Below are 22,726 nucleotides of genomic sequence, written 5' to 3' on the forward strand. Positions count from 1 at the left end.
AATAGAGCTGGTATAACTTCAGTGTGGATGGAGGACTACACTATCATCCAGCCATGGCTGTATGGCGGAATTTGGGAAGTGTAGCAGAAGAACTTCCCTTGTGAATGTCTGGAAGAGCCACAGTAAGGATATTCTCAAGGCACACCTGCTTTGTGCAGTGATGTAGTGCAAATGCAAGCAGTGTAAACACTACTGCCAGAACAGAAAGCGATACAGTACATATTATTTCATTGCAGCAACTGAGATTTCTGAGAGATGAAATGGCCTTTCTGAAAGATGAGATTAGCTTGGTAGAAAAAAAAACATGTTGACACAATGATGACTTTATTGGACCGGCACTAGCAACTCCGTTACGACCCAGGTGAACGTGAGTGACTTGGTCAAAATACAGGCATAGCCAGCATAAAGTTAGGCTTCCCTGAATGGCCACTGTTAGGGTATGTTTGTATTCTTGTTTTGAATTGTCAGGAAATGTAAGTTATAATTCTGCTGCTACTCATTCTGGATTAGATCTTTCAGTAGACACCTCAGCTCCTAGACTCTTTTGTCTTTGTCATTATTCCATTTACTGAGAAACTCAGTGTTTAAATATCTGTTCACAGAATTACAAGGCGCTCTCTGTTAAGGACACTCATGTTTGGATGCTGAGTTTTGTACTCCCTGAAGTCTTTACCTAGGAAAGGAGCATCATTTTAATTTACTAAATATGTGCTAGTATTGAGCAAGCACTATCTTTTAGTGATCTGCAGAATATTGACTGTATTCTTTCTGGCATTCAGAAGGCAGAGTTTGTAGGCCAACTGTGGCAGAGAAACATATGTGACCTACAGAGACGTGTATAGGACATGTTAGGCTACATATGCTGATCAGAAAGTGTTGACTCCAAGGTGGCTTCTGTCATGCATCTGAGGTATTACAGCCCACACATTGAGTTACTGTTCTCCTTACAAAGAAGCAAAATTGCTTCTAATAGACTCTTGGTGATACCAGGCAAGACATCCAAGGTAGGCCAATAGTCACATACAGAAAGAAGAGCAGAATTCATCAAGCTGGTGAAGCAGTGCTCAGGCTATGCAGCACTCCTTTTCAGGAAACAGCCTAGGTCCAAGAGATGCTTTCTTGCCAGTGGCTGGTCCTTATATGAGCCCAGAGTGGCTCCACCTGTGGTCTATCCCATCTGGTCATGCAGGAATCACAGGAACAAACAATTTGCCTGTGTTCCCTGGGACAACCACACTCTTTCACCAGGTGCTCAATCAACAGTTCAAGCCCTAACCTAACTGCTCCCCTGCATTTGCTGTCACTGAAGAAGACATTTGGAACACAGCTTTTCAGTCAGGATGTTTCTCAATAACGTTAACTCATCAGGATTTAATTTAAGAGCACTTAGAATTTATGTCTTTGTCTCATGAAACTCAGTGTTTAAACCTCTGTTCACAGAATTACGAAGTTTTCTCTGTTGAGGACACTGATGTTTGGATGCTGGCATCCCTAGAAATTTTATGTAAGAGACTACACAGATCTTTTAATCATAGCCCTCTGAGGGTGTGAGTAGTTCAGTTAGAGGTCTGAAGAAACAACAGGAGATGCTTACTGGGACAGATAGTAATTATCTGAGCTTTCTTTTGTTTTGTAGGTTTCCCAGGTCAGCCTGGCTCACCTGGTCTGCCAGGGACTCCTGGAACCCCTGGCCTGGATGGTTTTCCAGGCACACCAGGTTTACAAGGTCAAAAAGTAAGTGTCTGCTGCTGATGCTGTTTTCTGTGACTGCTCAAGTTAACAGGAATCTGAGCAAATATCCTGCTTTTTATTAAAAACAAACAACAACAACAACCCCCCAAAAAAAGAACAGTTGGCCAAACAGTGTTGTCTCTCTCTGTGCAAGCAAAAGATGAAAGTAGATGAATGCTTGATGTTAACTCTGTGTGGCTTGCGTTTATGCCCTGAGTCATGCATAGTGTTAGTTTTCTGAGTAGTTTAAATACATTCAGTGAATCAGTTCTTGATTTTGATGCATTGATTACAAATCTGTTGTGTTTCTATGACTAGGGTGAGCCTGGAGTGGGTCTCCCTGGCCCTAAAGGATTACCAGGCATCCCAGGCCCAGCTGGCATCCCCGGAGAAAAGGGAAATCCAGGGCTGCCTGGCTTACGAGGTGAACAAGGATTCCCGGGTATACCTGGACAACAGGGATTCAGAGGTATTGTAATATTATAATATTGACAGAAAAATAAAGATACAATTCTGCATTTCTATTTCTTTTCTATAGTTAACTCCCCTGTAGAAGTAGAAAAAAGCCTATTCAACACATAATTCCTACTAATTTATCAAGGTTTTTTCATTTTCTCATTTTTCTCTCCTTTTCACCTGCCACAACTACTGGAAATGGCAAGGAACAAAAAGCAACCCTTTCCCTGAGCCCATTCAGGATAGAAGCTGAAATGAAGTTTTGTTGGCCAAGTGGTTTCTAAGCATCTGTCTAGCATCTTCACCAAACAAAGTCTCAAGTACACTGGTTTCTGTCTCCCCACAGGAGATCCAGGCCTTCCAGGACTACAGGGTTTGCCAGGTCCCCAGGGCTCACCAGGAGTGGGCCCACAGGGATTGCCAGGACCCGCTGGACAGCCAGGACCCGAGGGGCCACCAGGTGGGGGAAAATATTATCCCATGCTGGTGACTGGAAGTGTTTTTTTTTTTTGTTGTTGTTGTTGTTTTGGTTTTTTTTCTTCTTTTTTTTTTTTTTTTTTGCATAAATCAGTGTTGATGTTCTTAAAAGCATTGCTCATGATTCTAAGATCTGTGGTGGGGTCGCAGACCTCATCCATCTGTTCTGTAAAGCAGGGCAAGGGGTGAGAAAATATCTGTTGTCTTGTTCAGTCTCCTCAGTTTACTGTGGCTAATACGTACAGGATTGAGGCTGCAAGCAGGAAATGAGGAATATTTATGTTCTTTTGATGTAAATAGAGAAACTGACTTTGAATCATAAGTTCATAAGTTCATAAGGTTGGAAAGGACCTATAAGATCATCTAGTCCAACCATCCTCCTATCACTATCTCTACCCAACTACTAAATTAAGTCCTTTAGCACCTCATCTAAACGCTTCTTGAACAGCGCCAGGGATGGTGCCTCAACCACCTCCCTAGGCAGGCCATTCCAGTGCCTGACCACTCTTTCAGAAAAGAAATGCTTCCTCAGCTCTAATCTAAATCTTCCCCGGCGCAACTTGTGGCCATTCCCTCTCGTCCTGTCATTACTTATCAGGGAGAAGAGGCCTACCCCCTCCTCACCACAACCCCCCTTCAGGAAGTGGTAGAGTGCAATAAGGTCTCCTCTGAGCCTCCTCTTCTCCAGACTGAACAATCCCAGCTCCCTCAGCCGCTCCTCATAAGACTTGTGCTCCAGACCCCTCACCAGTTTTGTTGCCCTTCTCTGAACACGCTCCAGGGCCTCAATGTCCTTCTTGTAGTGAGGGGCCCAAAACTGAACACAGTACTCGAGGTGCGGCCATACCAGAGCTGAGTACAGGGGGATGATCACCTCCCTGCTCCTGCTGGCTACACTATTTCTAATACAGGCCAGGATGCTGTTGGCCTTCTTGGCCACCTGGGCACACTACCGGCTCATGTTGAGCCGAGCATCAACCAACACCCCCAGGTCCTTTTCCTCTCTACATTCTTCAAGCCATTCTGCCCCAAGCCAATAATAAGAAATTACTGAATCTTTATTCAGTAATTTCTGAGTGTGTTCTTAGGTATGCTTGTTAACTGTGTTCCCTGTTTTCTTCTGAAGACTAATCCCATGTCATCTGTTTTTCATAGGATTTCCTGGAATAAAAGGAGAAAGGGGCTTCCCTGGTATCCCAGGTCTAGATATGCCAGGACCAAAAGGAGATAAAGGTAGCCAGGGCCAGCCTGGAGTACCAGGGTCTGTGGGGTTACCTGGCCTTCCAGGTCCACAAGGATCTGTTGGACTGAAAGGATCAGCAGGTAAACATATTTATTTCTGGGAAAGTAATCTACCTTGGAAACTGGTGTCTTTTACAACTGTTTTATTAAGTCCTGTTAGCACGCCTCTTCACTCAATTAGGAATTGATTCATCAAAAGATGGGATAAACATATGGGCTGCTATCGACAAAGCTTCTTTGTAGATGTGTAGCTTTAACTTCATACTAAAATCTTTTGGTGGATGAAATACAGCTATCTGCAGGATCTAGGCTTTAATCTGTTGTGATGGAAGGTGATTATTCAGTGATAGAATGTGATTTTAATGAAGCCTCTGTTAATGACTGTGTAGTTTTTCTGTAGTTGGAAGTTTTAAGAATCTGCCAAAAACCTGTTACAAATGATGTATTCTGGTTTTCATAATACTATTTTATTGTTGTTTTCTATCATGCTATTTTACATTAGATTATCCTCTCTGCAGCATTTTTCCTTAAGTAGAGCAACCCCTAATACAATTGGAAGTGAATCATTCCACTTCTCATGTTTCTTTACAGTGCTTGCTTTATTTTACTCTTTCATTTTGGTTTCAGGAGCCAAAGGAGAAATGGGAGTTATGGGAACTCCTGGGTTGCCAGGAACTCCTGGACCAGTTGGAGATCGAGGGTTCCCTGGTGAAAAAGGTAGGACAGATTTTTCTCAAAATTTTCTAGAATATTTTAAAATCAACCCAACTGAAGACAAATCTGGAAATAACCAAATACAGGGAATATGCTTGGCCTGAGGAATATTTTATGTCAAATAACATCCCTCTACGTTAGAGGTGGTATAATCTAGAAAGCCATATCTTAGGAGCAGTCATGTATTTGGGCACTGGGAAAAAATTTGTATAGGTATTACTCGCAGAAAAATGCTGCATTTTATGTTATAAATAGACAGCAGAAGGGACTTAATTCAATCCTTCATTTGGTACCCTATTTTTAAATTCTTAACCTTCTATTCCCATTGATTATCTAAAACTAATGGCTGTGATGTAGGAAAAAGATGCTTTTTTCAGTAGCAATATTGTTAAGTCCTTGTATAAAAATAAAATAAAATATTTGCATATGAGATAAAAGAAGTGTTCTGGAATATGTTAACCCATGCTTAAGAATTGAATAAAGTTGTTCTTACCTACTAAATATCTCTGCAAAGTTTTATACTCCACTTTAACATTCTGTGCTTTACAGGTAGCCAAGGTTTGAAAGGTGTGGTTGGACCTCAAGGTGATCCAGGTGTCAAAGGGGATAAAGGTGAAGCTGGTCTTCCGGGAATACCCGGAAGCATGGACACCATGGACATGGTCAGTCTCAAAGGCCAAAAGGGAGATCCTGGAGAAAAAGGTGACTTCTGACTCTGACTAGTTAGTTGAGTTTAGTTGTATTTTAGCTTCAGATAAGAGATTTCAAAGCAGGATTTAAGAATGTCAAGAAGCAAATGCAAATATTTTTTCCATCATCCTCAACTCCATAGAAACAAAGACCAATCACAAGCAGAAGGGATTGTGACTGGATATAATAAACTAGAAACTAGAGCCTGCTAAAAGAGTAAAGCTTGTGTTTCATGTAAATAATGGAAACAGTGTTGTTATAAAGACCACTTGATAACAACCTGAGAGCTGGATGGGAGCTATGGAAATAATGTAGTATTCCATTTCTTTCAACCAGATCTTTAAAAATTTTCATCACGTTTTCTGAAATAATTATAATTCTTCTTACCCCTTCTGACTTCTTCCCAGCTTGGCTGCATTCTTGCTGCAGCGCACTGTGCTGAAACTGAAGTAACTCAACTCAGGCCCCACTGGAATGAAATTTATCTTATTTGAAATGGTTACTGACTTGGTTTGTGATTAGCTATAATCCTTAATCTTTTTCTCCTTGACTGCTGCTTATGCAATTTTATATGCTTTTGGAATACTCCTTGCCAAAAATGTGGTGTATTGCACTTTTTGAATTTCATGATTATGATTTCCAATCCATTATCCAACTCTTCAGAACCTTTTCACAGCTAATCCTGTCTTCTTTTCATGCCTATCTGGTGTGATGATGTCTGCAGATTACCCTAATAAATTTTCTGCTGGGCTCAGGACAAAGCCCTTGAGACTCCTTTCCAGTTTGGCAGCAAATAACCATGTTATATTTAAACTATGGGTACAGGAGAGTTTCTCGGTTTCCCAGTCTAGCTGTCTGTTCTGTCCATGCCTGACTGCTCAAAGTGAGACCTTAGATCTTGTGTGCTGGCTGGGACTTGGAGAAACATAGGATGTGGACAGGCAATGGCTCACATCTTAAACAGTCAGAGACTGTGAGGAAGGGCAGGGACAAGTGTGGAGTGCATCTGCCTCTAAACTGAGATGCAGCTTTTGTGTTTGGTAAGGTGCAAAGCCTGTAACAACTTCATCTAGATCTCTTTCTCTCATTTGTTTCTGATTGTCCTATATCTGGTGGTGTGAAAAGCTTTAAAACAAGTCTGCATAGGTTGTTTTTCATTTCTTTTCTGCTTGAGGCCTGTAGGTTGATTGGTTGATAGTTTTATTTCCTTTCCAGAGATGAGGATCAGACACAGTGGTTACATGTATATAAATAAGCTTTATGGAATTAAAATACTTTAATATTAGACAGAACTAGGGAAGCAGGACATTTCTGCCTGTGAATTGGCTGATCACATGTACCTGCTTAGACAGCAGAACAGCCAAGTCAAATCATTTTTGTTAATACCTCATATTGGCTGGCACATCAAAAATAACTCATTAATCTAACTCAGACATATGTATTCTTTTGCAGTACACGTAATTTCTTTTAAAGACACAATATGCCTTGTAATTTGCACGAATGCCTGCAAAATTTATGGAGTTTGCAGCCTTCTCTTGACACTGGTTTGACTGGAGGGTTGGCTGTTAGTCAGGTGTGACTCTACTGTAGAATGTACATGATGCTTGAATTCAGCCATTCCCAATCAGCAGAAAGAAACAACTGATAAAAATTAACTAGAAGGACCACTATATGGCTTGACAATAAATTTTGATATAAATAATCTGTGTTTGTTTTCTTGTTGTCTAGGGGATCTTGGGCCAACAGGCGAAAAAGGGTTACGTGGGGAGTATGGAGAACCAGGAATTCCAGGAAGGGATGGTGAACCCGGTACTCCAGGGCAACCAGGTATGTTTGAAGCTAGCAACAGAAAGATTGCTAAATAAGGTACTCTAAACTACATTAACTAATGGAACTCTTAATTTCTCTGCTCTCCTTAGGACCAAAAGGTGATCAGGGCCCTCCAGGGTTCCCAGGAGATCCAGGAATTCCAGGACAAAAAGGATCAGTTGGTGAAATGGGTTTGCCAGGTACTGATTGCTAAGAATTTTTGTTAATTTTTTTTCCTCAAGTTTATCTGGAGCATTATGAGAAGACTATGTAGCATGTTAGTTGGCATCAAAAGTTTTGCATTCCTGCTCTGCCCACCCTTAAAGAGAGTGAAAATGTAAGCATAACCTGGTGTATAGGGAGCTGCTTTGGCAAGGGGTTGGACTCGGTGATCTCTGGAGGTCCCTTCCAACCCCTACAGTTTTTTGATTCTGTGATTCTGTGTGCATCTACTTGATGAAAGTATTTTCAGTGCCTGAACTGTAGGGCTTTGGAGATGTTACTTTTTCAGTAACACCTCTTCTTGGTATACAAATAATTCTTGTTCAGTGGCTTCTTAAGCTTCTATGTGTAAGTACTTTAGCTGGATATTAAATGGTATTTTGTGCATGAAAAGAAGGGATGTATGGAGAAATGTTTTTGTTGCAGGTGGGCAGTTTTTCAAGTGGTATCTGTCTGTCTGTCTGTCTTTCTCTCTTTCTCTGCTAGCATGTGAACTGCTTTAAACTTCTTGTGTATCTTCCCCCTTCTAAAAAGTTTGGTGAGTTCCAGTGTATTGAACAGTGTTTACAAACTCTAGTGCTTTGGGGTTGTTGTGGTGTGGGGATTCATAAAGGACAGGGTGAAGAAAAACCTCAGCAAGGAAGCTATATATCAATTCAGATGGCCTTCTGCCTATCTGGGAAATCAAAGATTGAAGACGGAAGTGGAAAATGAGGAGGGGGACAGAAAGATCTGCTACAGCAGAGTCTCTTTGTCACTATTGTCCTGTTAGATATTAATCAAATCAATGTAAACTGTTGTCCTATTAGATATTATTCAAATCAACATAAACTTTTACTCAAACTGTATTATTATCAATAGCTCTGTTTTCTACTAATCCAATATTAGAATCTCCTCTTATCAGGTGAGTTTATCTTCCCATAAAAGGTCCCCTTAAGGTGATGGATATCAGAATTGAACTTACTCGCTATTGTAATAAGATATATTGTTTTTTAGCTCTAAGTAGTTAAGGCAATGCTGAAAAATGCTTACTAACTCTGCTGAGGTATCACTAGCTCTGTTACACACATTTTTCCTTTCGTCTTGCTAGGAACACCTGGAGAAAAGGGTCTGCCAGGAATACCAGGTTCACCTGGTACACCAGGGTTCCCTGGACAAAAAGGTGAAAAAGGAGACAAAGGAGCAGCAGGTTTTCCTGGAATTGGCTTTCCAGGATCTCCTGGTGAGAAGGTATTTATTTACACCCATGAGGATTTAATTGTCTCGTCTCTGCTGACTATCTAATTTAAAAAGATACCTTTGGCCTTTAAGCTATTTTGTTGTATTTTCTATTATGCTCATTTAAATACCTGATGAAAAACTTGAATATTTGCACAGGTTTAGATGCATTCTGTTTGCTGGGACCACTACATTCAGAGTTTTCATTTATTCTGTCCTTTCAGAACAGGCTAAATTTACATTGACAGAAATGTGGAGGAGGGAAAGAACTTGCAAAAACACTGAGGAAATACATTTTAAAAAGGGTTCTTACAAACAGATCAAATAGGTGTTGTTTCTGTACTTCTACAAAGATACTGAGAAGCTGAAAAAAAACTGCAAAGTGCTCAGATATTTCTGAAAAGAGAACTGTATTACTACAGTCTGTAAAGTTAATTTCACTTCTAATAGTATTCTAATAGCATTCTCATTTGTTTCACCTTACTTTTTCTAGTTATAGAATGACACTAATCCTGAATTTATAAGTAAAAATTGGAAAAATAAAACTTACTAATCTGTCAGTAAATTTACTGAAGTCTTAAAGATTTTTTTTTTAAGATGATCAAGTGTAATCATCAAGTTATGAGGCTAATTTGGAAAAGCCTTTGTGAAATTCATCGCAAAAATGCATAGAAGAATGCACATTTTCATGTGCAATTACTAAGCAATTGCTAAGAGTCAGTGTTTCTGACAGCGGAATTTAATGCTAAATTTAATCTTACATTACTTTGTTCCTGAATGGAAGAAGAGTGAAATTATTTTTAAATCCAAGAGGTAAGAGTGAGTGATGTCTACCATTGCAACTATAAAATGTTTCAGAATTAATGTGTGGCTTTTATAATGCTGCTACTTCTAGGGAGAACCAGGAAGAACCGGTAGTCCGGGTTTATCTGGAGACAAAGGTGAAAAGGGTAATGCAGGAATTCCAGGAATGCCGGGTGCTCCAGGTCCCAAAGGATCCCCTGGCATAGCAGGATTTCCAGGCAGGTGTTTAATGCTTTAATAAATGGAAATTGCAGTGAAACAAGTATTTTCAAACTTAGAACTAATATCCAGCATATGAACCCATGTCTTCTCGCTTTCTTTAGGGAGCCCAGGCCTCCATGGAGCAAAGGGTGAAAAAGGACTTCCTGGCTTAAGTGGCATCCCAGGTTTAAAAGGAGAACCAGGTAGAGAAGAAATATAAAACACCAAATGCTCCTTAAAGTGTTATTCACCTCCAAGCAGTAGCTTAAAGAAATATTGTGGCCTTCTACGTTCATTCTGGCTCAGATATTTCCTGTTATATTTATTCATTTCATGAAGGAAAAAACACAGTGCTGTTTCCCAGGTAAATTTGAGTCATTGTAGCATAGGGCTGTTTGCACTGTTTGTGAAAGAGATTTTACTACCTTCCACAAGACTGGTTATTTTTATAGTCTTAGTTATGTCGTTTTTGAGTGCATTTAAAGACAATAAAGTTGATCCATGAGCCCAAACCCAAATCACCACATTGAGCATCATTACAAAGATAAAGCAAGTGAAGTAATTCCATTGTTGTCAGGAGTATAACAGCATTTTTGAACTTGGAGTCTGCTGTTCTTAGTTTACTGGCTGTAGAATACATCACCTCACTGAATGTGGGCTATGCTATTCACAAGTCTTTGCAGGAGTTCCTACACTCAAAACTCTCTGAGTTTCACTGTAATTAATTATGTGGAACTCAGTAGTACTTGATCCCTGACTTGCGCTGACTTAATTCGGAAGTTACTTCAGAGATCTGAATCTTTGATCTTTGTGGGAACAGAAGAATAAGTTAATCTTTTATTTACAGAAGAAATGTGTGTAACAACAAGTGTGATGATTCATAGGTGACATGAAAATGGCAATGGTTTTTCAGGTGAACCTGGTGTTCCTGGTCCTGCTGGTTCCATCGGTCAGAAGGGTGAACCAGGCTATGATGGGATTCCAGGCACAGCTGGTGCGAAGGGTGAACAAGGTACTGTGACTGTCACATTATGTTTGTGTGGTACAAAAATACACAAACCAGCCAAACAAGATAAGCTGGGAGAAGAGTGTGCTGGTTTTGAGATACTTTATCCTTAAAACCTAAAAAAATGAAATTAGTACTGCAATCTACTATCATCCCACTATAAAATTGATAATATAGATGAGCAACTGTGTTTAACTGATATAGTCATAAACAATTCTTTTCCCACAAAAGCTAGCAATACTTGAAAAAATTATGTTTTGGAATTAGTTTCCCTTTTCAAGCTAGCTGAGAAATAATGAATTGTCTTTCCTTAGAGTTTTCAGTCAGACAGGAGCCATTGTGCTAAATGCACAATAGAGATGGTCTATACCCTGAAGAACTTTTGTATAAACTGTTTATTTAGATTTTATATTTGCTGAATAGAGTTTTGTTCATTCCAGCTTGAGTGCAATTGCTGTCCTATTTTCTCATTTTCTGCTGCCTCTGTATTCCAGGTGTTCCAGGGAGAGGACTTCCAGGATATCCAGGTTCCAAAGGAGATAAAGGTAAAACACTATTTTTCAGCAAGCAGCCAACCTCCCTCCCAACATACTCTAAATATTATTCTGTCATTCAGACATACTTGCTACTTCATTGTTTTATATGCTATACCTTTTCAGAGCAGGCAGAAACTCAGAGGCTCAAAAACTAATTTCTGTTACAGTGGCAGCATCTTGGACATGAGTTAGATTAAACCCTAAAATAGGTAATTATTTATAGTCTGGAATTCACTGCAAGCTGTGCTGTGATGAGGTGATACAAATAACTCCTGTATTTGTGTGCTGTGTTTTTGATTTCAAGAATTTTGTTTTCCTACTAATTTTGTAAGGATTGAGGTCTACTGAAAATCTTTGCACTAGACAGCTTAAGATAACAGTTTGTGGCCAAGGTACCACAGTCTTTTTTTTTTTTTTTTTTTTACTGTTGCTCAGCCTTGATACCGTCATATTCATTGCTAAAAAAAGTGTTCTCTGTTGCTCAGTAGAGCATGTCTAAACTATGCACAGGAGCATGGTACAGAGGTGCCAAAAATGTCAGAGACCAAATGAAGTCCTACTGAAAACTGTTATTACCTGGACTCAAGGCTTACTACCTTGAGTGTAGGCACATAGTTATCACAATTTGAAGACCAATTCCAGTCTTCACAAAATGTATCTGCACATTGTGCTGTCAGATTGGTTTGATTGGCTTGAGTCAGTACTTGTTCAAAGTGTCCGTATGCACCATGTTCCACTTATGAAATAAGTATGTCCTAGAAACTAGACTGCAGTAGATACAGTACTGAAGATACATCAAGCTGTTGCTGATACAAAAAAAAAACCCAAAAAACAACTATATGTAATTAAAGGATTTTCAATTTTAAAAGTACAGAAAATAAAAAAGATGCAGCTAGTTTCCATCTATAAAATTTACATGATGTGACAGATCTGGGAGAATTCACATAGCTTGAAATACCATTGTCTTACATCATTCATGCTGGAAGTACATGATACTTGTGTGGACAATAAATAATGATTAACTTTAGAACATTATATTTACCGTCTCAGAGTAATTAATTGTCATTCTGATTGCCCTCATATTAAAGAATTATTTTAATAAGCAAATATTCTATTCATAGCTCAGTAAGGCATGTAAGATTATGAAACCCATTTTCCCATCTCACCCATTTTGTGTGTTTTGCCAACACAGATCATTTAAGAATACCTAGTCTTAGAGTAAATAGAAATCCAACTGACATCATTTGTGTTCTGCAAGTATTATAGTTCCAAAAAACAAGTTCATCTTCTGTTTAGCTAAGGAGCTGGGGAAAGTATTCTTTATACATTTTATTTCTCTTATTGTTATCCTTGTGCTAGCTATTATATATCTTTTTCTTCAATAATGATCTAAAATCCAACTGAGTTGCAAATATTTAGTATTTGTACAATATTAAAAGTAAGTACTAAATTTTATCTAGATCATAGTATGCATATTCCCTTTCTCTCCAATAGCAAGTTCTTTAGTGCTTATTAAAGTAAAAACTCAATTATTTGCATGTGACAATAATAATTGTAATGAAATAAGGACTCAAGGGGCTTTGTTCTTTGTGGAAGGGCTGACAGAGATGTTAAAGGCTCATCTGTTTTGTTTCAACCTACTCTATTCTCTCATTTCATACCAGTAATATAGAGAACCTTTGTGTTTTTATCCAAAAATATAAAGGCAAGGTTAGTATTTTCTTAAGAAATAAAGCTTATTAAGAGAGGATGATAAGGCAGAAGATTTCATTCATGTTGATATTTTCTCTAATAAAATTTTGGGTTTCTTTTCAACTTTTAGGTGCAAAAGGTGAAGTGGGTTTCCCAGGATCCCCAGGAAGCCCAGGGATTCCAGGCTTAAAAGGAGAACAAGGGTACACTGGCCCACCAGGCCCTAAAGGCAACCAAGGTCTTCCTGGACTACCAGGAAGTGCAATTGAGGGCCCTAAAGGAGACAGAGGACCCCAAGGCCAACCTGGCCTTCCAGGTAATTCATCTTAATATTAATCTACTGCTGTTAATCAATTCCTCAGTAATTGATTAATAATATAACCAATATTACATATTGCTTTGAATCCTATTCTCAGAGATGAGGGAACAGCTATCCACCGTAGGCATTTTGGCCTTATGTCATAGAGCAGACACATTGATGTCCTCAGGCTTTTCCTGACATTGAGAAGTTTGCCTCTAATTTCCACTTGTTTCCCTCTAGGCTTTACTTATTGTTTTGGCACAGCTGTGGCTTGATGTTCCTAAGTCCTGAGGAGTTAATCTATTTAAAAACAGCCAGTGTGGCCTTAACATAGCAAGTGCTATGTGCTGGAGGTTAAGGAGGAGAGTAGAGCAGAGCTGTAATACATCTCTAGCACATTTGTAGCTGAAAATCTACAGCTTGTTTTTCCGCTTATATAGAACTCTTTACATTATTGTCTATCAATCAGTTACAAACATAACAAATGATAGATGCCCAGTCAGATGGGTAATTGTACCTCCCTGCAACAGATTTTCCTACATATTTTCTTGAAATCTTGTTGATACTTTAATTCCACCTCTCTGTATTTTGAACCAGTTCAAACTCCAGAGGGTATTACTTCTGTAATACCACTTTTTGCCACTAAATATTTTGTTTTTCCTCTGGTCTGTAGGTTTACCAGGTCCAACAGGGCCACCAGGACCTCCAGGTCTGAAAGGGGCTAAGGGAGAGCAGGGGACCGATGGCTGGCCTGGAGTTCCTGGAGGTCCAGGAGACAAAGGTGATCCAGGTTTCCAGGGACTGCCAGTAAGTAACTTTCAGCACACCATCTTGAGTGCAGAAACCTGGTTCTTATAATTAATTAGTACATTAATCACAGATGTCTCATGCTCAAAATGATGATACTTTATGCAAAGAAAATGACTTCGGACTTAATGCTGATGGTGTCAAGTCAGTTTCAGAATGTGGGATCTTGGCTAGTTGTTTTTGTCTTTGAGAGCATCATTTTATGATATGAGATCCGAAAATAGTATATATCAAAAGAGCCTTCCAATATACTTGTCCTTCAAATAGTTCTATTAGGGAATTCTGAAGTTATTTATGGGTTTATATTCCACTCCAAGATGATTTTCTTAAGAATAAGAGATGGCAAATGATTTTGATTCCATGTCTTTGATTAGAACAGCATGTTTTAGAATCCTTCAGATGCAATGCTTAGTATCAGTTTGTCAACCCAATGTGAAAAGTACCAATTTCAATACAAAACTTCCTCTTGTCAGGCTAAAGATGAGTTTCTGATGTCTTCATCCTTTTCCATGTGACTGTCTCTGTCCTGATTATTTATCAGCTTAAATTGTTTTTTGATAACTACTGATATGTGGAAACCTAAATGGAAATCAAGTTAAATCACGAGTGAGTGATGCAATAAATCCAGGTCTATCCAAAAAAGGAAATGCAAAAGTCAGACCCTGAGATATAAATCCCATTATAAGTTAATCTGTTTTATAATTACAAACTAAAACCGACGTTATTAAACATCTCTGAATTTTACTGAGATTGTCTGACACATGATTGCCTTTTGAATGAATGCTAGCCCTTCTGATTTGTGCTGCAGAAGTTCATGTTATGATACAAAGCAAGGGCCACTTCTTTAAAAAATTATACATACTATGGTTGTATGACTATAAGAAACCAGTTAACTTGGCATTATGAATGTCTCCATTACCACTCAAAGGGTAGGATTTCTTTCATTTAACTTTGGAAGTCTTACTGTTGACATTCATTTTAGAGATAGCCATCTCTCCTTATAGTCAGTAGAAAGAATTAAGCATTTGTAAGGACCCATTTTTCTTACCTTAATGTAAACATCTAACCTGCATCAGATGAAAAATCACTTCTGTGTGTATCTATTCTATTGCTTTTGTAAAATGAGATGAATCAGTGTTATTTTTCACTGAGTACTCAAGTCATATCTCCAAGATCTGATTAGTAGGTTACGTAGCAAAAGGATTTTGTTTCTTTCCTCCACGTGTTCTACATTGTATTATGCAGGGAACTGTCATTACTGTGTTGCTTCAGACTTGTGTTAGCAATTATTCGAGGAAAAACTCTAAGCTATGCTTAAAAGCTTCTTGCACATGAGCTGCAGTAGACAAAAGAAGAAAAGCACGTTGATGGGTAAACAGCTATCTACAGTATCTTCTGAAACACAGGCTTGATTTTCCTTGAAATGAAGCTATTAAGAATTTCTCATTAATTTCAGTGGAGCAGTTTGTAACAGAGAAGGCCAGAGGAAGATTTCACATTGCTTAAATAGTTTAAGTTATTTAGTATTTTACCGTATTGAAACGTGAAAGCCTTCGAATGTTTATGAATTTTTGAGTACATTTAATTTCGTTCTGTGTTTGGATGCAGAAGCTTTTAATTCTTCTGTAATCTGGAATTACTTTATTTGATTATCTGCCTACTGTGGTGGAGGTGCACTGAAGTTACTGACTCATTTGATGATTTTTGTGCTTACTGATGTTTCTCATCAGGGCATGGTCTATGATTGAAGACTTATTTATTAACTATATTGTTAATGAGACACCTTATTCTGAGCTAGTGTTTTGTGAGGCAGAAATAGTTTAGTAGGGTGCCAAACTTGTTCGTGTAGGAGAAGCTTTTTAATTAATCATGTCAGAGAATGTTCATAAGCATAATGACTTTTCCCTTGTTTGTATTTTTCATAGATTTCCAAAACTAAATAGCCTATTTGAAATTCATATCATAATAGAGTAGGATAACTATACTTCACTTTTTCTTTTGTACAGGGTAGTCCTGGTTCGCCAGGAGGTGCTGGTGAAAAGGGTGATCTAGGGCCTCCAGGTGTCCCAGGTGTTCCAGGTGAGGAGAGAGTTTGTCATATTCCTAAAAAGCTGGATCAATCTTTCATTTTCTTCCTCTTTCTAGAAATAAATAAATTTAAAAAAAATACTCAGAGAATGTTGACTTTATGTTACAAGATATTTGGAACAGAACATGGAAAGCTGCATCAAAAAGCAATCAAGAGTATTGGGATTTTTCTTAAGTATTTTTGTTTTTAATCTTTTTCCTGTTTTCTTAATCTGCACTTAAAATTGGTAAAGTTTCTTTCTTTAGAAAATAGGTGTAAATTCAATTGTTTGGACATTACCACTCAAGAATCTTCAGGATTTTCTTTAGTGGGAGAGGCTAGTATAGCTGTTTTGGAGGAAACATGGATTCATGAATTTATCTTCTTGTTAGATTGCATAGATGAAAACATTGTATGTAGAAAAAATACAGTTATTAATAGAAAAAAATCTTCATGTTTAGGAAGATTACTAATTAAATAAAGAGAAATCTGTTTCAAGATTGGTTCTTTAGTGACAGTGCATTTGGTACTTGTGTGAATAAAAATGTGGTTCTTGAACGATCATGGGATCCTGATGACTCTGAACCTGTTGCTTTCAAATAAGGAAACAATTGAGTATTCACATAGGCATTCTATTTGGCTTCAGGTCCAAAAGGATCTGCGGGATTCCCAGGCCTAAAGGGTGAGCGAGGTGACCAAGGACTTCCTGGATCTAAAGGTATAATGTGAAGACTAACTACTGCTGCTACTTTTTTTTTTTTTTTTTTCCAGATTTTGTTATTAAAATGGTTATTTGTGAGTAACTACTGCATATATCCTCCACACTTTTATTATGTATAAAAAAGTAGAATATGAAAACAGGTACTGTGGTATCACTATCCACTTGTTCAGATTAGTTTTGAGTATTGAGTAGAGCTTTGGGTAGAGTCTTGTTTCTTTTTCTTGCTTTGGAAGATAAATATTGAGATTTTCATAGTATTAGATCCTTCAAATGGGAATATAAGGTAACATTATTGTATCACCTTTTTATTGTGCCACTCTATATATGTTCTGTTTTCCTTTATTATTTTTTCAGGTTTACAGGGCCCCCCAGGCCCCCCAGGCGCTTTTCAGCTTATCAAAGGGGATCCTGGCTTACCTGGCCCTGTAGGACCAGTTGGTCTCAAAGGATTTCCAGGACTTCCAGGTCCCAAAGGACAGCAAGGTGAGAGGATTTGTACCTTGCCAGTACAGGTACATTTTAAGTAATGCAAAAACAGGCCAATGGCAGGCTAGACACTAGAAGATTTTTGGTGTAGCACTATCCAGCTTTTACAAGCTTTGTTGGACAAGAAAGAAGAGAGTACTTCTCTTTGAAGCTCTTCCAAAAAGGAGTGCCAGAAACAAATGCCTTCCTTAGGGATTTTTATAGGCTCTCTCTCTTCAGTCGTCACACCCGTATCTGAGATCAGTGTTAAACAGGATGATCTGCCACAATTCCCAGAAGGTATTTGGTTGAGTGTCTTCTGTCTTTAGTATTGAATCCAAACTTAATTACTGTATATCTCTGAGTGAGAACAAGCCTAAGGAAAAAGAGCTTGATCCTGGAGTGGAAAGGGCTCCCTGGGAAAGCCTGTTACATAGTCCTCAACTTTTGCTTTTAGCACAAACATTACAATTTCTGTACAGAAAAGGTGACCTGCAGAAATAAAGCACAATAGGAAATAAGGAAATGAAGCAAGGGGCTAGGCTAAATGCAAGCAGAGGGGCTGTATCCTGTGTCCTTCAGAATGACAGGGTTTGAGGAGTTGTTAAGATGCATTCTTCGGCTATTAAGATTTTAAGGGAAAGCTTTATTCCTGATTGTTTCATAAGGAACTGAGGAGGTATTATGGTGGATTACAATTATTTTTTTTTTCCTTCTGTTTAATACAGAAGAAAATAAGTTTGCTCTTGAAAGTAGGATCACAGCTTTGCAACTATTGCCCATTAGGATGTAGCTTATGATATCTCAGTGCCTGGGCACAGCGCAGGTGTGCTTTTATGGGTTCTTTTGCTGTTCTGTAGCAGTTAGTTCAATACAGTAATACAGTGTTGCTTTGAAGTGTTCATTAAAAGATCAACTGTGACTTACTAAAGCTACTGATTATGCCACAGAAAGGCTGATATGCTGCTAAAGTACTGATGGTGTTATTCTTCACAAAGTCAGTGTTACTGAGTTTGTGTAGTACTCAAAACATCCACTGATGCTGAAACTAATGAAAGGAAGACACAATAGATGTTTTAAAACCTATTTGGTTTTGTTTTTCTAGTTTTTCTGTTGCTCGTGACCCTACTTTTTATATTTTTGAATGTGTTGTATGATATGCAGAGGGAAGAGACTGCTGTCTTTCCTTTTCATAGTCCAGGCAAATACCAGTTGTTTTAGAAGCACACGCTGCCTATTTTTTCTGTTCTGTTGTCTCTACTACAATGATGTTACCTGCATTAACCTACGTATTTGCTGAAGATACTGAAGTATGTGCACTGAGTCTAAATGAGCATGATCTATGCTCAAGTGTGCCATATTGTACTATCAAAAGCTGGAAAGTCAGATCTGACCTGGCACAATAGCATTCAGTAATAACTGTTCTTTGTTTTTTAAACAGGAGTAACAGGACCTTCAGGTGTACCAGGACCACCTGGTAGTCCAGGGTTTGATGGCAGACCCGGGCAAAAAGGAGAAGTTGGTCCTTATGGTCCCCCAGGTAAGCACATGACTTCTGTGAAGACTTGATGATTTCATAGAAAAATAACATGAGAGATTAGGTGTGAAAGTACCTAATCTTAGTTCTTTAATTATATAGACAAGGCTAAACAGCATAGGTGGTTGACTAGATCTGAAATTGTCTGCAGATGCTGAAGGAAAAGCAGCTAGAACGAAGGTAATATGGTCACTGATAGTGAGAGTTTACTGACCTTTGAATGCTTCACAAAAGATAAGTTTTAAAAATTGTGGTACATTTTGAACAATTGTATTCTAATGTTTATAGCTACTAGTAAACACTAATTCTTGAGATTCTGTTATGTAGTATAATTACAGCCTGTTAAAATTCGAAATGTTTTGAATTTTAGTGCTAGTTAAGTTAAAGCAAGGAGGATACACTTTAACATACCAGGTGATGTCTGTAGAGATTAAAGAAGACTTTTTCTATTGTAGGGCCCAGAGGATTCCCTGGTCCACCTGGCCCTGAAGGTTTGCCTGGAGCTATGGGCCCACCAGGTGCAGCATCTGTTGCTCATGGCTTCCTTGTTACCAGACACAGTCAAACCACTGAAGAACCACAGTGCCCATTTGGAACAAGGCTCATTTACCATGGCTACTCCTTGCTTTACGTACAAGGAAATGAAAGAGCACATGGCCAAGATCTGGGTAAGGAGAGAATAAATTAGTATTCAAGTAAAATGAATACAAATTCAACCAACCAAATATTTCTTTCATTTGTAAAACTGTATGGAGTATGATCAGTGTGATGGAACTCGGTTGGCTCAGCTGAAACAGAAAATTAAGGGAAGTCCTCTATTGGAATCTACAGCTAACTAATGGGAGAGCAGGTGGAAGATGGATCCAGACGTCCAGACTCTTCTCAAAAAGGCTCAATGATTCTAGATGAAGCAACACATATAAGGATGAGATATCCCAGTGAGATAAATGATTTTTCACAATAGCTGTGCTCAAGTACTGGAATAAGAACCTGAAGAGGTTGTTGCATCTCTCTTTTTGGAGACACTCGTGACTCAATTGAGTATAGACCTGAGCAATGTGATCCAATTGGCAGAGGTTAGGATAGGTGACCTCTAGAGATGTATTCTGGTATAAATGATTCTTTAATTGTGCAGGCAAAACTAGGCTGTTCCCCTGCCCTGTTCCTTCTTTATGAAGTATACATATCAAGCTAATATTTGTTCTGGGCTCCTTAGAGCAAGTCCTTTTAAGCTGCTACTGTAAGTATTTGTTTGTCAACTGGTAATGATTTAACAAAAATGGGCCAACATTTCACTTTTCAGGCACTGCAGGGAGCTGTCTTCGTAAATTTAGTACTATGCCTTTCTTATTCTGCAATATCAACAATGTATGTAACTTCGCATCGAGGAATGACTATTCCTACTGGCTGTCCACTCCTGAACCCATGCCAATGAGTATGGCACCAATCACTGGTGAAAGTATCAGACCATTCATCAGCAGGTACAGTTTAAATTCTGTTGTGTCTATAAAATGAAGAAGCCTGAAAGGTGTGCGTGGTACTTTTATTTCCTTGCAAAAGGCCCATATTCTGTATGTTTTTGTTTCTTGCCTTTAAATTTGAAATCTGAGTCCTTTTGATGAAGACCCTCAAAGTGTGAATGTATTCAGTTCAGACTTTGATCAAAAATGAATTTGTTTTAGAGGAAACCCAAACAAATAAGGTAGTCTGTTTTGAGTCTAATTGAAACAAAAATATTTACTTTGAAATAATGTTTTGCAAAATCTGTGATGTACTTTGAAGAGGAGAAAGGTTTGAATTTATTCACAACTCCTGTCCAAAACAATTAAACTTTTATTTGTAGCTGGAAACTTTTTAGCACTCAGTTTCTTTTTGCCTGCAAATGGCAGAATAATTTATCTCACAGTAGTCTGACGAGGTTCTTTAGGACAGGTTGCTTGAATACAGCTATTAGAATCTGACTTACAGGAAACTGTTGCAAAGTCAATAATCTATATTTTAATAAATCCAGATTCTCAGCATAAATTGTGACACTTACATTGGATTTAAGTGTTCTTTATCTGTCCAACGTGCTAAAATTGTGGTCGATTTTAAGTCTTCAAAAAAATATCCTGGTGTGATGTGCATAGAGCTGAAGGCAGAGGTGTGGTAAATTCTATTGCTGTCCTTAGTCAGGAGTCTGACAAAGGAAGCTCCACCCTAAAACTTTAATGATAATCAGTAAATCTAAGCATTGTTTAGATTCCCATAATTGCTTCTAACTTCTTTATTAGCATTTTTTGATCTTTCTTCCTGCCATATAATGTGTATAGGAATGGAGATTGTTGGCACTTCTTTCTCAGGCTGCTATATAGCGTGTAAGAGAAAAGACTGCAACCTTCTAATAATTTTAACTGTCCTGACTTATTTATAGGTTCAAAAAACCTATTTGTTCTTACTGCAGAAGATCTAATATTTACTTTTGCATAATAGAATCAAATATGTTTTGTACTTGTCCTCCATACTCTACTTGTGGTATAGTGGCAAAAAATGTATTTTCCTTGAAAATTAGGCAGACAGATTCTCAAGAGTGTACAGCTTCTGTTGGTCTTGCATCTTTGGTTGTTAACTTGATATGGATGGAAGGGATTTGAAAAATTCGAATGACTGAACTTAGAAATTCAAGTTCCTTTTGTGCCATCATTTATTTATACATGAGTTTTTCTCCTTTTGGCCATGTCAGAGAGTGGGATAATTGTAATACCCCTTTTTAAAAACCAGCGAGGAATAAAAAAAAATGTTATTTCAATTTATTTTATTAGCTGAAATCTTAAAACCAACAGTTATCCCTGTTGAAAAGATATAGAAGTGTCACTTGCTGCCTTGGGTCATGGGACTTAATTTCATGTAAAGACTTCCACTGAAATACCAGTAACTTCTTGAAGCAGTGACAGCTCCAAGAACGAAGGCAGCTCTTGCATTCTTTTAACTTACTCTTTCATTAATATTTTCTTAAAATAGCTGTTTTCCTTTTGCAATAAAGATGAAGGCAGTAGGTGTGAAAGAAGTCTTAATAAGTCAGAAATAGAAAGCTTTCATTCTGAATTCTTTTCCTTTTGTGCATTTTCTACAATACAACTAAATCTGTTTTGCGCTTGAGGATTTTTAACAGCTGTAACAATAGAATTAAGACTATTTACTTGTAGGTATCTGTTTTGAATCATTTCCATCATTGCTTACCACAGAAGTCAATTTGGGAGTTGTAGAAGAAAATGGATATCTATCAAATTCCTTACTACCAGCTTTCATATTATAATGGGCAACTTACTTTGTGTTTTCTGTAATTCCCCTGTGAAAACAAGATTGGCCTTTGGAGTACTCAGTGACCTAGCAGTTCTGTGAAACAATGAATTTACTAACGTAAAAGAACTGGTGCAATTTTTGAAGAATTTCTTTCATCAAGTGCATTGTTCAGTTATTTTGCTAGAAATCTTCTATGGGAAATATGGACCACAGATGTAAATAAAAGCCACTTTCAAGGAAAATGCACAGGGAAGAGTCTGAATCACATTAGGGGTTGGTAGTGAGTATTTTTGCAAGATCTTTTCTAGAGAGATGACTTTCTGTAATTCACTCAGGGCTGTGTTCAGGATGACGATTGGCTGCTATCTGTCTCTGATTACAGTAGACCACTTTATAAGTGATACCTGCTGAGTTACGATGTGAGACCATTTGCCTCTGGTGTTCATGACATTGAGCACTTTAAGGAACAGTACAAGTGGGACAATGAAAAACAAACACAATTAAATATTCAGATAAGAAGTCTCTTGTTCTGTGCTCTTAGGAAGGCTTATATGAACAAGACTTAAGTGGTTAAATGGTTCCTAAGTACATGAGAAATGAAAAAGCAGTAGATGTTTTTTTTCTGCATGTAACAGTTTGGTCTTTGATGTGTTTTTGAAGGTGACCATATTTTCTAGTTCAAACTTTCTGAAGGGCATCTATTCAGATAAGATAGGTTTAGGCCTCACATGCATGCATCTCATTCAA

The 22,726-nt window shown here is 38.1% G+C and overlaps 1 protein-coding gene across 1 annotated transcript in view; it reads left to right on the plus strand.

Annotated features, from left to right (window-relative positions):
• COL4A1 (collagen type IV alpha 1 chain) overlaps positions 1-22,726 on the plus strand; it is a 106,483-nt gene that overhangs the window by 79,750 nt on the left and 4,007 nt on the right. The window contains exons 29-49 of the mRNA XM_065741010.1: positions 1,637-1,734; positions 2,050-2,200; positions 2,534-2,647; positions 3,820-3,987; positions 4,534-4,623; positions 5,170-5,322; positions 7,039-7,137; positions 7,230-7,319; positions 8,432-8,571; positions 9,455-9,585; positions 9,691-9,767; positions 10,478-10,576; positions 11,065-11,115; positions 12,929-13,114; positions 13,773-13,906; positions 15,913-15,985; positions 16,621-16,692; positions 17,050-17,178; positions 18,602-18,700; positions 19,153-19,365; positions 20,001-20,178. Of these exons, the coding sequence (XP_065597082.1) occupies positions 1,637-1,734; positions 2,050-2,200; positions 2,534-2,647; positions 3,820-3,987; positions 4,534-4,623; positions 5,170-5,322; positions 7,039-7,137; positions 7,230-7,319; positions 8,432-8,571; positions 9,455-9,585; positions 9,691-9,767; positions 10,478-10,576; positions 11,065-11,115; positions 12,929-13,114; positions 13,773-13,906; positions 15,913-15,985; positions 16,621-16,692; positions 17,050-17,178; positions 18,602-18,700; positions 19,153-19,365; positions 20,001-20,178 (2,545 nt within the window). The remainder of the gene's footprint in view (positions 1-1,636; positions 1,735-2,049; positions 2,201-2,533; positions 2,648-3,819; positions 3,988-4,533; positions 4,624-5,169; positions 5,323-7,038; positions 7,138-7,229; positions 7,320-8,431; positions 8,572-9,454; positions 9,586-9,690; positions 9,768-10,477; positions 10,577-11,064; positions 11,116-12,928; positions 13,115-13,772; positions 13,907-15,912; positions 15,986-16,620; positions 16,693-17,049; positions 17,179-18,601; positions 18,701-19,152; positions 19,366-20,000; positions 20,179-22,726) is intronic.

This window comes from Cyrtonyx montezumae, unplaced genomic scaffold (genome assembly GCF_038088225.1).
Source record: "Cyrtonyx montezumae isolate F1298 unplaced genomic scaffold, pur_monq_1.0 scaffold_3, whole genome shotgun sequence".
Taxonomy (NCBI): Eukaryota; Metazoa; Chordata; class Aves; order Galliformes; family Odontophoridae; genus Cyrtonyx; species Cyrtonyx montezumae.